This window comes from Petaurus breviceps, unplaced genomic scaffold, assembly GCF_028583685.1.
Source record: "Petaurus breviceps papuanus isolate PSGF00001 unplaced genomic scaffold, PetGlider_PUasm1.0 186, whole genome shotgun sequence".
Taxonomy (NCBI): Eukaryota; Metazoa; Chordata; class Mammalia; order Diprotodontia; family Petauridae; genus Petaurus; species Petaurus breviceps.
The window spans coordinates 32648212-32664052 of NW_027185798.1; the positions used below are offsets into that span (position 1 = coordinate 32648212).

Sequence of the window (15841 nt, forward strand, 5' to 3'; positions counted from 1 at the left end):
CAGCTAGTCCCTTGTCTTAGACTGCTCACTCTCCCCTATCCGGAGAACCCTGAAAGTTATCTTCCATCTCCCAGAACATTTTTGTGTAAAGATAAGACAATAAATTTGTCATTGGCAAGAAGGGAGTGGAGGCAGTGTGCGTGTGGTTCAATCTTTTCTGGAAAATGGCTGATAGCTAGACTCAAAATGTTGGAGCTGGAAGACACCTTGGAGACACCCTCCCTCCCCCTTGTTCTGTTTTTTTTTTAAACAGATGAACAAAGTCAGAAGAAGTTTAAGAGACTTTCCCAGGAAGACTAGTTAGCGGTAGAACTAGCGGTGTGCCTGAGATCCCCAGCCTCCCCATTTAGCAGGTGGGCTTAGGATCTGACAGTGTCTCAACCCTCCCTCACCTCCAGGCTCCTCTTCCTTCTCGAACCCATGCTGGCGGGTTAGGTTCCTATGTAATCCACACAGCCACAAAGGATAAAGAATAATGGGGGTGGGTGGGAGGAGAGAGCGAGAGCGCCATTTGAGAGAAAGGGATGAAATACCCTAGGGGCAGCGGCATAACAATTGATAGTGGGCTGGGCCTGGAGTCAGGAAGACATGAGTTCAAATATGACCTCAGATACTTACTAGCTGTGTGACCCTGGGCAAAGCCACTTAACTGTGTTTGCCTCAGTTTCTTCATCTGTAAACTGAGCTGGAGAAATAGCAAAAACACTCCAGTATCTTTACCAAGAAAACCCCAGATGGGGTCATGAAGAATCAGACAGCTGAAACGACTGAACAACAGTAACACCCTAGGGTGGTGGGAATGGGAATGAAGGCATTCATGAAAGCATTTTCCCCCACTGCAGTGTAGGGGGAAAGGGGCTAGAACAGGGGTGGGGGACCTTTGGGACAAATCCTTGGGATTGGTTCTGTGAAGTTTGGATTCAAAGGGCCACACTTGAGGACCTAGAGGGCTGCAGGTTCCCCACCCCTGGGCTAGATGAATAAAGTATTCATAGTTTTCATTTTAGTAAGTAGAACTCCTGAGCTGTTGATCTAAAAACATGCCTATAAAGAAAGATGATTCTACTGACCTGCTGTCAGCAGGCCATAAGCTTTGAACTTTTCTAGTAATGATGACAGACTTGTACTAATCCATCCACACAATCATAACTGTAAAATGGTCAACAAAGATTAAAAGGGCAGACACTCTAACCTTGAAACAGAGTGAAACAATTTAGGTTAAGCCAGGATTGAGTTTGTGAACTTGACCTCATTAGCACCATATGGTAACCAACTGAGCTAACAGGTCTCTGGACAGCAGGAGTATGGGTAACAAAGATGAATTGGCCAGTTTGGGCATTTTGCTGGGGAGCTGGAGACTCACTCCTGGGCAACTTGATTAATGTGGGAATAAAAAAGCATTTATTAAGGGCTTACTATGTGCAAAGTACTGGGGATACAAGCTGAATATTAAGATAGTCTGTTCTCCCCAGGAACTCAGTTCTAATGGGAGACACAACACAAAGAAAGGTTCTAGCTTCGAATCAGATGGAAAGGTCCCTGGGCTTTAGAAAGTACCTTAGAGCTCAGTACCCAGTGCTTCCCTTATTTCTCACTGGGGAGCCTACTTATGCTTTTCTCCCTTTTTCTCTTTGGCTCCCCTTTCTTTAGTGTCTCCCCATCTCTCCAGTCCCCTGGGAACCAAGACTAAGTGGCATGTTTTAGGAATACATGTCATTCTTACTCTTTGTCTCTCCTCTTGTTACGTGGGAGTGACTGGGAAGAAAAAAAGGGGAAAATGGTAAAATAAAATGAAAATAAAATAAGATGGAAGATTTAGAAATAGAAAAGTGTAGGTTGAATTCAGACTGTGGGTGGCCACAAAATGGTTGCTTCTGTTTGCTGGGCCAGGTGGTTTTGAAGGTCTCATACCTTTAGCACCCCACAATGTATTTTCAAAAGATCTCTGGCATAGGCTGTGGGGAAACCAGTTTTGAAATTTAAGCTCAAAAGCAGCATCTTCTGTTCCCCATCAAAATGAGTTAAATATCCTTCAGAGAAGGTGCTTGCTAAAGGTCTTGAGAGGGAATTTCCTAACTATGAAGAAGTGGAGAGATGAAAGAATTGGTAGAGGTGGAAGGGTTATCTTCCTGATTGCGTTGGCAGGGGGAAGTGACATCAGGAAGAAAAACAGAATGATTTTAGGTGCCTTGGGTTTGTGAAGTGGTAAAGGTTTGTGTTCCTCCAAGTCTACCACTTTTCTTTATCCCTCCTGCCTCATCTCCAGATAAATTAGGGAGTGAGAGGGAGACTGGTGAAATGGGAATGGATCTTTCTGTTTGGTTTGTCTTGTTAGTCATGTCCCCTCAAATACTTCCATTTTCCCATACACAAACATTCCTGTCCCCTTTGTAGTCCTAAATCCTAGATTGAAAGACTGAAAGACACCCTGGGGAATAGAACCAAGAGGTTAAATAATGCAGAGATTTTCTCTTCCTTCCTTTCTTTCTTTTCCTTCCTTCTTTCGTTCTTTCTTTTCCTTCCTTCCTTCTTTCTTTCTTTTCCTTCCTTCCTTCCTCTCTCTCACTTTGTCTCTCTCTTTCTTGAAATCACTGACACTTCTTTTCTCTCCTCTCCCTTCATCATTGTTGCAAATAGCAGAGGACAAGAAGTAAACAACTTGAAGTCTAAATTGTATAGGATCTCTTACAGAGAAAAATGCATGGAAGCCTGGCACTTGTTGGTAGACCAAAGAGGTTTGAGTCAAGTGTGTGCGCGTGATGAACTCTTTCCCTGGTAGTGACTCTCTTTCAGAGACAGGGACAAGCAGTGTTGGGGGCAGACAAGATAGGGGGAAGGACCCAGAAAACTCTGACTTGGCTAAAAGAGGAACATGAACATGTGTTTGGTTTTTCCCCTCTTTCCTACCCAGCATGCTCCACAACCAAGTTTCATTCTTAGATCAGTTCTCCCTTTGGTTCAGCTGTCCCTCATTCCCCTGCTAGAGAAGCCCCACCCTCTGGAGAAGCAAAGAGAATGCTACCATCTCTTCATGGTTCCACCATAAGTAAGCATTATGTCTTTAAACTCATTTTGGGGTGGAAGGAGAAGTAAACACAAAATAAGAAATAAAAGAGAAAGAGCTCAAATAGCAATGAAGGGCTGATGTTAGAAAGATCATGTCTGATTGCTGTTTGGATTCTACAGACTATCCTTCCTTCTCCACTCCAAGCCCTCTCCTCTTTATTGATACCAAGGGGTGAAACCAATGGAAGTGGAACAGAGAATGGACTTTCTGGCTAACATGTCACCTTTAGAGGGCAACCCTGGGCATAAAATGATTATTCCCTCTGCCCCCACCAAACTAGGATTTAAACCATAAACACATGGCCTCTGTGTTGGGGTAGGGGACTGCAGAGAGTCCAGTTCTCATGACTCCTCCCCACATCTCTAGTACTAGGGTCAGACAGCCTCCCACATCTCTTCTGTCCTCTTTGGGTACAGATATTTACCATTCAGTAGGGAGTACCTCTCCTTCAAATCTGAGCCCAGTATATGGTTCCAGAGGGAAAGGGGTAGGGAACAAGGGAGGATCAGGCACCAGCAGGAGCCATGAGCTGTTGTTTTTTTTTTCTTTTTGGATTGTGGTAAATTAAAAAACAAAATAAAACAAAACAAGCCCTATCCCAGTGTCTGCCCATCCCTCCCCCCAGCATGTCCTAGACCCCTCTTTCTTGCCCCCTCACATTAGGCTCTTCCGGTACTGGCTGTGCTGAGCAGTATGTCTGAGCTGGGAGTCTGGGGTCTGAAGGTCCATCTGTCTGTACAGGTCCCTCAGCTCCTTCACCTCCTGCAGTACTCTCTTTGCCTGACTCCAGTTGGAGGATGCCTCCCCAAGCAGTCGCTCTGTCTCCAGCAGCAGCTGTTCTGACTCAGAGTCAGGGGGAGAATGTGGAGGGTCCTTGGCCTTTCGTTTCCCATCCCCCAGGCCCTGCACCTCCGCCAGCAGCTCCTGAGTCTTCTCCAGTTTCCTTGCTACCAGGTCCTGGATCCGAGACAGCTGTCCAGGGTGAGGTGGGGTTGGGGTAGAGTGATCCTCAGGCTGCAGCAGGCCATGGGCTGGGGTAGCATCCCGCTGAGACAAGATTTCTTCCAAGGAAGCACATCGGCCTTTCTCTGAGGGTGTTTGCTTCTTGGGAGCCTGGGGAGTGTAGGGGGCCCCTTTCTCTGGCTTCTCCCAGGGCCGGGGAAAGCTACGGCCCCGGTCCAAGGGGGGATGGATTCTGTCTGAGTCTGCCCGTCGCCGGCCTTCTGCCAGCTGGGCCATAGACTTGTCTAGGTCAACACGGAAGCTCTCAGCACAAGATGTGGAATCCTCAGGGGAGGGGTCCTCCTCTTGGATAAGGTCCAAGGTCAACATTCCATCAGAGGTAGAGGTGGAGGCCTGCAGCAGGAAGTACAATGATCACAATCATGAATAGAGACATTGGGAAACGTTACTCCTCATGGCTGATGCCTCCTCCAACTCAATTCTATGCAACAAGTATTTATTAGATGCCTACTTTGTGCTAGGGGATTAAAGACAGGGAGGAAGCAGTCTTTGCCTTCACGGTTCTTTCCTAATTGTATGATGATAATTCGCACTTGATCATTTGAATGGTGTAAGGATTTTTCATGTGGAAGGAGGCATGTGCCGCTTCTCTTTGCCCTAAGCACCCAATGTAAGGTTTCTTACTGAGAAGATATTCTGCATCTCCTCATCCACATCCCTCTGAGTGGCTACTGAGGCATCTGGTGGTACAGTAGATAGAGTGATGGGCCTGGACTCGAGTTCAAATTTGGCCTCAAGACTCTCCTAGCTAGGTAACCTGGTGCAAGCCACCTAACTGCTACCTACCTCAGTTTCCTCAATTATAAAATGGGGATGATGATAGCACCTATCTCAAGGACTGCTGTGAGGAGTAAATGAGGTCATATTTGTAAAAAGTGCTTAGCACGTTTGTCTGGTTCACAACAGGTACTATATAAACACTTATTCACTTCCTCCTCCTAGCTACATGACTTCAGCTCCCCCTCTTATCCTGATCTCCCCAGCCTCATGCTAGAACTTTAAAGCAACAATCCAAAACAAAACAGCAATTTTCAGAATACTGAACCCCTTTGAGACGTGGACAAATATATAGCAGGTTAGCAAACTTATAAGAATGTTAACTGAGACACATTTATATGGTGCTTTAGATAGGCTCATTGTCTCATTTGAGCCTAACAACAACCCAGTGATAGGCCACGTAGTTGACATTTTCTCATATGTTACCTCATGACATCTCTTGTAGTGTTTTGTTTTGATTTTTAAATTCTTGTAGTGTTACTTAAATTTTCATATTTTTCCTCTCTCCTTGACTCAGGGGTCTTCAGTCTCTAATCCTTCTTCCACAAAAATATCAAAGTGATATTTCTGAAGTACTAGACCAGGGATGGAAAACCTTCAGCCTTGAGGTCTTAATCAAAGGATTTGTTCTGTGAAGTTTGGATTCAGCCAAAGAGCTGCACTTGAGGACCTAGAGAACCACATGTGAACTCAAGGCCCCAGGTTCTCCACCCCTGTACTAGACAGATCATGTCACACACCTGCTGCTAGAATCTTATATAAACTCTGGCATTCAAAGCCCTTCCCAATCTGGTTCCAATCTACCTTTCTAGTCTTTCTATTCATTATTTCCCTACATACACTCTTTAGTGTAGTTAAACTGGCCTTCTGCTATTTCTCATATACAGTATTTCATCTACCACCTCTGGGTCTAGACATTATCTGTCCTCCATATCTGGAATGCACTTCCTCTTTACTAAATTCTGCCTCTTAGAACCCCTGGTTTCCTTCAAAACTCAGCCCAGGGGGGTGGCTAGGTGGCACAGTGAATAGAGTACCGGCCCTGGAGTCAGGAGGACCTGAGTTCAAATCTGGTCTCAGACACTTGACACACTTACTAGCCGTGTGACTTTGGGCAAGTCACTTAACCCCAGTTGCCCTCCAAAAAGCAAAAACAACAAACAAACAAAAAACCTCAGCCCAGGTATTGCCTTCTACATTCTGATTCCAAACCCTGCTGACCCTAGCTACTAGTGCCTACCCCTACAGATTTCCTTTATTTTATTTATACTTATATGTGGCCAGGCTTTCTCCTCTGATAAAATGTAAGTTTCTTGAGTTCCAGAACTTTTATTTTTGTCTTTGTATTTCCAGCACTTAGCAGGGGTTTAGTAAATGCTTGATGATTGATTCACCTCTCAATTAGACAATGTTCCTTGAGGGTAAGGACTTTATGTATTAAAATTTTTTGCATGTCTTACAACCTAAAACTTTCTAGGCAGGTGTATTTGAATATTTATTGAATTAAGGGTTTGATAATGATCCACAAAGCTTTAAGGGAAGCTAGGATGTGCTACAATGTACATGACCTGGCAAAGAGTATTATCACACCCATCTGCAAAGATGTACACTGGTGTCATTTTATAAGATAAAATCTTGCCCTGGATGGAAGAAGGGTTCCAGCTAGTATGGAAATTCTGATGTTTTCACATACCACAGCCATTAGGTGTCCTCGGGTTGGGGGACGTCGAGAGTGCTGGATCTTTGCTCTGTCACGGGTGGGATGGGCAAGGTAGCTGTCTTCTTCAACAGTGACCTGGGGATGAGAAGACTTGTATTCCTTACAACCTCCTCCTTCTGTCCCAACTTCCCTGAAAATGCCTGCACTGGGGAACAGATCAAATGACCTGTCCCACGATACCTCCCTTGGACTTCAGGATCTCCTAGTTTTGAAAGAATCTCTAATCTGGCCCCTAAACTGTGGTCCTCACATCCTAAAGTGGGAATAGAAAATCTGGACAAGAGAGAACTGGGAAGGGGGTTAGGAGGAGGTAAGCATGAGTTTGAGAGAGAGAGGGAGTTGGAGGGGAGCAGGTCGATGGGGCCAGTTAGTTAATTCGGCTTTCCTCTTGGTGCTAACTAGACCTGCCCATCTCCACACTGATCCCAACCTCACCAACCTCATCCAGGATTCGGTTCTTGGCTCGGGTGATGGCAGAACTGAGGGCGTTAATCCAAGACTCCTTCTCCTCTGGACTCACTGCCAGGAAGATCAGGTTGGGTGCCTGGTTGGGGGTGGGGGGGGGGGTGAAGATTTTTGTTATAACCTGGGGATTATAGTTAATGCCCCTATCCCTGAGGGTACCTTGGAGACTTAATAGTGAAAATACTAAGATGTTTTATGTGTTTTGGCCCCACCTTTTCCAGGAGGGAGATTCTATTTCTCTTGTTGTCCCTTCTCTGCCCCCTCCCCACAAACCCACACCACTTCTTTAAGGATGCCACTATGTCCCCTTTATAGAACTGCATGACTGGGCACTCTGATTTGGAAGTGATCATGAATTGAAAGGGGAAACATATTTTATATAGGATAGAGTCTTGGGCTCTGCTGTCTTGGCCCACATGAAGTATGGATGTGAAGGAGAGAATACTGAGAGGGACACAGGTGATTATGGGGCTGGAGAAGAGAAGGCTGGTGGTTGGGGGCAGTGAAGGACAGGCAGAAAAAAAATCTTTACATGTATGAAGGAACATTTTCCAGGAGTAGCTGCTGTGTGTTCACTTAGACAAAAGGAAATAGGCTTAGGCTACAACTTGCCTCTCAGGGACAATGTAAGCATTCACTCCCAAGAGAAGTAAAGGGGCTTTCTTCTCTGGGCAAATTTAAGAAAATAGGCTGGGTATCAGTGGGCAGAGAAGAAGAGCCTGAGGGACTCGGGGAGACTGAGGGATGAATACTTTCCAAGAAAAGGTCAAAGTTGATGGGGAGCCTGGGGACTCTAGACTTGGGAAGTGAGAGAAGTCACTGAGAGAAACAGTGAGCGTGTGTGTGGGAGAGATCTTCTCAGCACCGCTGTGTACAAGAAGCGCCCAGGGGGCCAAGGCGGTAGGGACGACATACCATGTTCCCAGGCTGTTTGGAGTGTGCCAGGGTAAACTTGCTGTGATTCTTCTTGCTCCGGCTCTTGGATTTCCGAAGCTCCTCGCATTTCTCATAGTCGCTCAGGTCAAATACTTCCTGGACATTTTTCTCATCTTTTATCTAGGGGGGCGGGGGCGGGTGAGTTGGTGTGGGGGGAGATAAGAATTATTTGGCCCTTTCCCCCATTAACTCATTGGTTCAAACCAGCCCAGGGAGAGAAAAAAAAACAACAAAACAACAAAGTCTGGGGTGGTCCCATGTTTGGAGGCTCTGAGAAGGTACCAGAAATGGGGAGGAATTGGGAGGACTCATTTGTTAACTCCTAACTGGAGGATTTGTTCACAAAGACCCTATTCCCCTATTCTTTTCCACTAGGACAGAGATCACACTTTCTTTTCTTTTCTTTTTTTTTTTAAAGCAATTGGGTTAAGTAACTTGCTCAAGGTTACACGGCCAGTTATTTCTGGGTGTGGTGCTAAGTATCTGAGCCCGGATTCGATCCCAGGTCATCCCGACACTGGGGCTGGTGCTCTTACTCGCTGAGCCACCTGGCCGCCCCTAGAGATCACATTTTCTCAATCCTACTCTTCTCCTCTTCTACCTTTTCCTTTAGAGGACATGGGTGAAGTGGCTAAGCTTGGAGAAGGCAGCAACAGCCTCTGGAATCTTTAGAGGCTCCCAAATGAAACTCTCTTAACCTTTCTCCCCAGGTTCATTTGTAAAACTTTCTCTTAGGATCCTCTCATATCCTTTCCCAGAGTGTCCCCTACTGTTTTCTGAAGCTGGGGGACCTTGAACTGGCTCTGATTAGGTCAGAGGCCAGCAGAAATAATCTTAATCAATTCTCCAAATGAATTAGTCCATGATCTCAGAAGGAAGGAGGTAAGAGAATTTAAGGCTAAGGAGGGTCCACCTATAGCCCCCACTACAGTGCCACTCACTGTGGGTGCTCCTGGCTATGTCCCTTCTCAGCCCCCACCTTTACTATACCTTTTTATAAAGAGACTCATCTGCCTCCTGTATTTCAAGAGCCAGATTGCCATAGCAACAAAGACTCACTCTCTGTGCTGCAAAGTTTGCTGAGTACAGTTAAAAACTATAAACGCTTCCCCTCTTCTCAACCTCAGGCCCCCCTTAAGGTCCTGGGTCAATTCAAGCTAGACTCATTGAGTCTACGATCATCTAAAATAATGATGACAGCTAACATGAACACAAACACTTTACAGCCTACAAAGTGTTTTCCTTACTGCAACACTGTGAGGTGGGTATTGCAAGCACTATTAGCCCCATGTTATAGACAAGACAACTGAGCTCTTTGCAGGGTAGGTGACTCACTAAAGGGAGGTCGTCAGCTAAGAAGCGGTAAATCCCAGGACTTCTGGAGCAAACCCAGTGCATCTTGCAATGAATGCCTATTCCAGCTCTTCCTGAGCTGCCTCTGCCTGACAGGTACTTCTAGAGACACAAGACTCTTCTAAAGAAAACTCTCCACAATCTCCTTGCATCACCCCATCTTGAGAATCAAAGCTTCCTTACTGTTGAGAAGTTATTCCTTGTATCTAATCTTAATCCTTCCTGATGTAGTCTCCTTCTACCCTTATTCCCATGGCCTTCTCTGATCACAACACATCAAACTTCCTTAACCTTTCTCCCCAGGTTCATTTTTAAAATTTTCTCTTAGGATCCTCTCATATCCTTTCCCAGAGCGTGCCCCCCCCCCTTTGTTTTCTGAAGCTGAGGGACCTAGAACTAGTTCTAAGGTTCATTTGGGTCTCATTAGGACAGAGGACAGAGGAAGCAGTCGTAATCATTTCCCCAAATGAATTAGTCCACAATAATTGTCTGTGCTTAAGGGCTTTAGAGGCAGTCAGGGGTCTATGATGGGTGTATAGTTGGGGAGAAGGTGGCATCTGTTACTGTTTCCCCACTAGTTGGGAGGCCTGGTGTGATGGGTGCCTTTGAGCATAAGCAGGCCATGGTTTCTGGAAGAGAAATAGCTGGGATAAAAGAAAGACAAACCAATCTCCACGTGTGTCTCCTAGTGCTTGGCCTTGTTATAGATAAACACACAACTACATGTAGCTACATGTCTCCCAAGTGCCCCCTGGGACACAGCCCCGTGCACAGCAGAGTCCCCCAGTCAGAGATAACAAAATGCACATACTCAAATACAAAATTCTGAGTCACATATGTTTTAGAATTACAAGCCTGGCACCCTAGAGGCTACTTTGCCCCTCCTCCTGCTTCCAAATAAAACTCTTGGCACCATCTCAGATAAATGCAGGTTTCTCTACCAGTCCCTAAGCCCTTAACTCCAACTCCACTCTACACTGTCTACCTTTTAGAACCAAGAACTGCTTTATAGTATTGAGCACTGTAACAAAAACTTCATCCTTCCTGGATGAACTTCCTCATTTCCTGCCTCCAATCTGGCTTATACATCTACTTGGATGTTTTTTATCGCTGGGGTCTCTTGGACCTTTTCTTATCTCCTTAGACTTTTTTGGGGAGAGGAAAGGAATCAAGGACTCTCAAACCACATTGACAGAGGTGTGTCCAGAACCTGGCAAGGGGCTCCTGACTCAAGAACAATTCCCAGAAACATGGGGCAGGGACATACAATAATGTGTCACTTCTCTTCCTCCTCCTTTCCCAGAGTTGAGAATATCAACAGAGACCAGAAGTTGTGGAGAGGAAGGTGATGGGCGTGCATAAGGAAAGGGGCATAAGGGTGGGTGGTTTGTTCTTTTTCCCACAGAAGAGCGGAGTGGGTTTACCTATAATCCAAACTGAGAAGTTGGAAGAGGCTACAGGGTAAAGGAAAAATTGAGATGGATACTAGGTAAGATGGGGGAAGAAACAGATAGAAGTGGTACAAGAGTGAACATTCCAAGGGGTCAGGGTGTCTAGACCTTGGTTTCCTTCCTGCATTTTATTATGCTTTTTTTTTCCATCAAAAAAAAATCTCTAAAAGCCACCCACAGAATTATTGATCTTTTGAAATTGCCTCTTCCCTTTCTTTGCCTCTATGTCCCAGTTCTACAAAGACATAGATGTCTATAAAAGCAGAAACAAAACATGACTTGATCCCCTTGCTTTAGCTATCCCAGATTTCTATTCCTGCAATGTCGACACTACTTATCTTGAGGACCCTCCTATCTTTCTGGAAAATGAGACCTTAGTCTTAGGAATTGGAAAGCCTATGGACAACATAGGCTGCTTTGGGGCAGGGCATTTGTGGAAGCTCAGATCACCCCTAAAGAAACTCTCTCTTGGCATTAGAGGGTCCCTTCCCTCCTGGGGTTGCCGGTCTGTTCTGTGGTCCCCAGGGCTGAGAGGTAATTGGAGGAGAAGGACGAATATAAGAAATTTACTAGGAGTGGTAGGTATAAAAAAACAAGGATATTCTTGCATCAGCATTATCATCATCATGACTTGCATTTATATAGCACTTTATATATATATTAACTGTTGATCTTGCATGAAACGAAATAAAACACAACATACAGTGTGTCACAAAAGTCTTAGTGTAGTTTTAAGTGAGTTTAACACTGACAAAAGTCTATTGAAAGCTATTAAATCTTAAAACTTTACAACTATGTCCACCTTTTAACTTTCCCTTTAAACTTACAGTTATTATTCTGAGTCCTCAAGACTCAGTCTTGTCCATGCTCAAGTACTTTGGGGAAAAGGGCTGCTTTTGGCCTGAGATGGGGCCTGATCACCTGTTCGGGGACTGGGGAGAAGTGAGGGAAGTGGGGGAACTTTCATACCCTTCTCTATGGGCAAGATGAAATCTGGGGGCCTGTTAGGGACCTCTAAAACTTAGGCTGATTTCTGCATAGAAAATGCCTCACAAGAAGAGAAAGACATCGACCTATTTGTTTCTCAGATCACCTGATGCCTTCTTCTACTCTCATCATTTCTGTTGGAGGAGCAAAGACACACTTTGAATCCTTTCTTTTAGATAACCTTTCCCATAACTGGACAGATGCTGCTGATTCTTAGAACACTAGACATCTTTTCCTGAGGTCATTCCATCCCTCCCTCTGCCTCCACACTCCAACCTTCCTCTCCTACAGGCAGGGGTTGGTCACCCTGACCCTCCCCATGACTACTCCCTTGCTAAAACACAGACAAGAAAGGGATGCCCTGTTTCCTTTTGTTCCTTCCTATTCCCTCCTCCCCCCTTACCATGCTTGTGTTTCCCCTCGTGATATGACGTGTGGGAAGTCCTCCCTGACTGTTCTCTGACGTTTCCTGCCATTATGAAGTTCAGGGAAAACAGATGATACACTTTGACACTTGTTCAGGAAAGCCAGAAAACTGTGGAGAAAATCCTCTTCAGGAACTGTTAATGTATGTGTGTATGTGACATTGAAGGGATATTTTCCTATCAAACTCCCTAAAAACAAATCACTTGATTCCTTTTATTTTCTCACTCTTCTAGGGGCCCAGACTTTCTCCAGTATTCAAAGATCCAGGCCCCACATTGATTTGGACAATTGAGGTTTCCCTCTTAAATAGAAATTTTGAGGGTGGAAGGTTTCCAGGTCTTTCCTACCCTACTACAACCTTGACTGCTCCTGTGCCTTTAGTCTCTAGTCTTGGCCAGAATGTGTATGAATACCATAAAAGGATTTATTTAGCCAAACACAATGTTCAGAATAGGAAAAGCTCTTCCTTAAAGTAGGGGGCTCTGGGAAGTCCGAATTCAAGGAGGACTTCCCCCAGTCATGCTAGGGAGAAAACAAGGAAAGGAGGAGAGGAGGCAAAGGAAGTCGCACTATTTTGCCTGGAAAGTTCAGGAAGAGTCTTCCAACTGTGTGACACAGAGATAGTGAGGGGGATGAAATGACTTCTGGCCAGGGGGTCAGTTTAGATTTCCCATTACTCTATAAACTAAGTTCTGTCTGTAAGACATTTTTTTCCCTGGTTTGAGATACCAAGTTCTTTTCTTCCCTCCAAGGAAACACACAGAAAGCAGGAGGTAGGGGAGAGGGAGAGGGGAGTGTAGTGTCCATGGTCTGTGACCAGACCTGAGTATCCTAACCCTACATGAGCTGAAGTTTCTAGTTTAACAACAGAGCTGGAGCTGGCTGGGGAAAAGAAAGACTGTCCCTTGCACTTCCCTCTGTGGTTTCCTCCTTCAGGGAGGCAAAAAAGGGGATAAGCAACCCTTTCTCTGGTCCCCAATTGACTTGGAAGTTTTTTTCTGTCCCTTTTATTTTCCTGGGAGGTGAGGAAGGGAAAAGGGCATAATGGACACATAATAAGAACTTAATGAATGTTTGTTAAGTTGAATAGCACCAAATGGAATCTCCCAGCACTCACAAACCTATATGCTCTACCCTGGGTCATGTGGAACTGACTTCACATATCCCAGTGGTCTTAGCCCGATGTGTGGTATTACTCTATCTCCCTTATGATTTAGTGCAGCTGAGCTGTTGATATGATCAATGTATGGCCTTGCTAGAAACAGGAAAAGGGAGGGAGGCTGGCTAGGGGCTGGGGGTTGGGGGTGGTGGTGGTGGACTGAGCAGAATGTTTTAGCAGCAGCAGAGGAAACAATTCTGTCTGCAGATGGAGGCTGCAGACAGGACTGGGGGTGGGGTAGGAGGGGACATTGGGGGAAGGGCTCCCCATTTATCAGAAGGGTTTTTTTTTTTTAAATCTTGGGATAAAAATCACCATTGTTACCAAAAATGTATGCAAAGGAAAAACCACCAACTAGGCTTCAAACTCAACATCTGCCACCCAACTCAGGGCAATTTCTCAGCGAAGGGCAACCTTGTCATCGGACAAGGTGTGGTGGGGCATAGATAGTCTGCTTCCTCAACTTGCTTCGGGAATACTAAATATGGTTTATGGGGGTGGGGTGGGGGTGGGGAGGTAGAAGTGAGGGGATGTAAAAGGCTGATGTAGAGAATGAGGGAATGTGGAGAGGAGAGCTGGGGTGGTTGGAGGGAGGCAAGGGGATCCTACCTCCTTCTCAGAGATGTAGAGCTGGTCCCCTTTCAACACCACGTAGCGGTTTTTCCAGATCTCCCTAAAAATCCCTTTCCCACAAAATTTCCGCACCCAGCCGACCTTTTCAGGCAGTGCGGACTGATGGTTTCCATCCTGGGGCCCCTGCCGCAGGGGGTAGGGGGTGGGGAAGATAAGAAGCACATTATTAAGTGTTAATTTCTTCTTTCTCCCACTCTTCCCTAGCTGCCTCCCTCCCCGCCTTCTAGATCATTGGTGAGCTTCCCTAGCTGGTGAGCTTCCCGCGGGTCCTCACTCTTGGCAGTCAGTCCCGTTCCCCATCGTGACCTCCCTCAGCCCGAGATAAACAGCTGAAATAACCCAGGAGAGGTGATGCAGGGGCTGAGAACTCAGGCCTCGGGGAGGGAGAAGGTGTGAAAAAGTGGGGACTGGTGACTCTTTCTCCCACTGTCCTTCTTTCCTCCTCCCGCCCCCACCCCTATTTCCCCTTTTCCAAAGCGCCTGGGGTTAATGGCATTTTATTCTATTTTCATTGTCTTTTTTTTCCTCTCTCCACCGCAGAGCACGATGCAAACTGCTGCTGGTTTCCCAGTGGAGAGGAGGTGGGGGGAGAGGAGAAGCTGAGGCAAGTACTACCCATCTCGACCAGCTTCCCCCCAGAAAAAAGCACCCCCAAACACTGAAGGTTCTTGCTAGCAACTAGGGTGACAGGCTCAGGGATCAGTGGGAGGTAACTGCATCCCATAGATTGAATGAAATGTAAAATCTTCAGACTGGGATGGCAAAGGAAGAGGGGGGAAGGGGAGCGGGCGCGGCGGGGGGAAGGGGACAAGACTCTCTGAGGTGCTTCCATGGTCCCTGCCCCCCCCCCCAAACAGGCCGGAACCCCGGAAGGAGATGGAGGGGGTCCTGGTAGGAGAAAGTCAACTGAATTAGAGGAAGCAAGAGACTCACCCTCTTGGCAGAATTGTTCTTCTTCATCATCCCGGGTGGGCTCTGGCAGAGGGGAGGGGGTGGGGGGCCGGCCCGGGGTCCCGGTGGCGGAGGCCGGTTTGATGTGGCTCGTTCCAAGGGGGAGGGTGTTGGAGATGCCCCCGGCGCCGCCTCCGCCTCCTCCTCCTCCTCCCTCTCCCTCTTCTAGACTCTCCCTGTCTCCCTTCTTTGTAGCTCCGGTTACACTAAGGGCCAGCCTCCCTCGCACTCACACTGTCACACACACGCATGCCTGCCCCCCCTCGGCTCTCTCTATCCCGCCCCCCGCACACCTCCCATCCCGATCCCAGCGCACGCACAAACACACGCCCGCTCAGGGTCTGGTCTCTCCTCCGACCCGGCTCTCTCTGGGCACCCCAGTCCGCTCCCGGCAGCTCCATCCACAGTTGCCCGCCCGGGCCCCGCTGACGTCGTGAGTTCAGAATAAAGGGCGAATCTCGGAGCCCGACCTACAGTGCAGCTTCCCCCTCCCTCCTTTGTTTCTGACTCACCAGGGGTAAAGAAGAGAAGAAGCGAGATCGAGACAGAGAGACACAGAAGGGAACCACAGAGAGGGCCAGAGAGATGGGGACGAGACACACTGACAGACACACAGGGAGAGGCGGAGCCAGAGACCCAGCTACAATCAGCAAGACCGACCGAAATGAGCCCGAGAGGGGAGCCCTAGAAACAGAGGGAGACTCCCAGGGGCAGGGGGCGCAGCCAGAGATCAGAGGATCAAGACAGGCTTAAAGGGACAGAGATTTTTAAGAATTGGTATTTGGGAGTTTCTCCTATGAGGGGAGGGCTTGTCATTTCTCCATTTTGGACTTTCCCTCCAAACAAGGAAACGTGGGGAGTAAGCTGCAGGAGAAGGGAAGGTGGTAGAGAAA

The 15841-nt window shown here is 46.8% G+C and overlaps 1 protein-coding gene across 1 annotated transcript; it reads right to left on the bottom strand.

Annotated features, from left to right (window-relative positions):
- Positions 1 to 3125: 3125 nt before the first annotated feature.
- PLEKHO1 (pleckstrin homology domain containing O1) lies at positions 3126 to 15608 on the bottom strand. The gene is made up of 6 exons (XM_069090115.1): positions 14931 to 15608; positions 13974 to 14120; positions 7968 to 8108; positions 7027 to 7131; positions 6561 to 6662; positions 3126 to 4423 (listed from the first exon to the last, which is right to left on the bottom strand). Exons 1-6 carry the CDS (start codon positions 14958 to 14960, stop codon positions 3722 to 3724), a joined length of 1227 nt encoding a protein of 408 aa, XP_068946216.1. The 5' UTR covers positions 14961 to 15608; the 3' UTR covers positions 3126 to 3721.
- Positions 15609 to 15841: the final 233 nt, after the last annotated feature.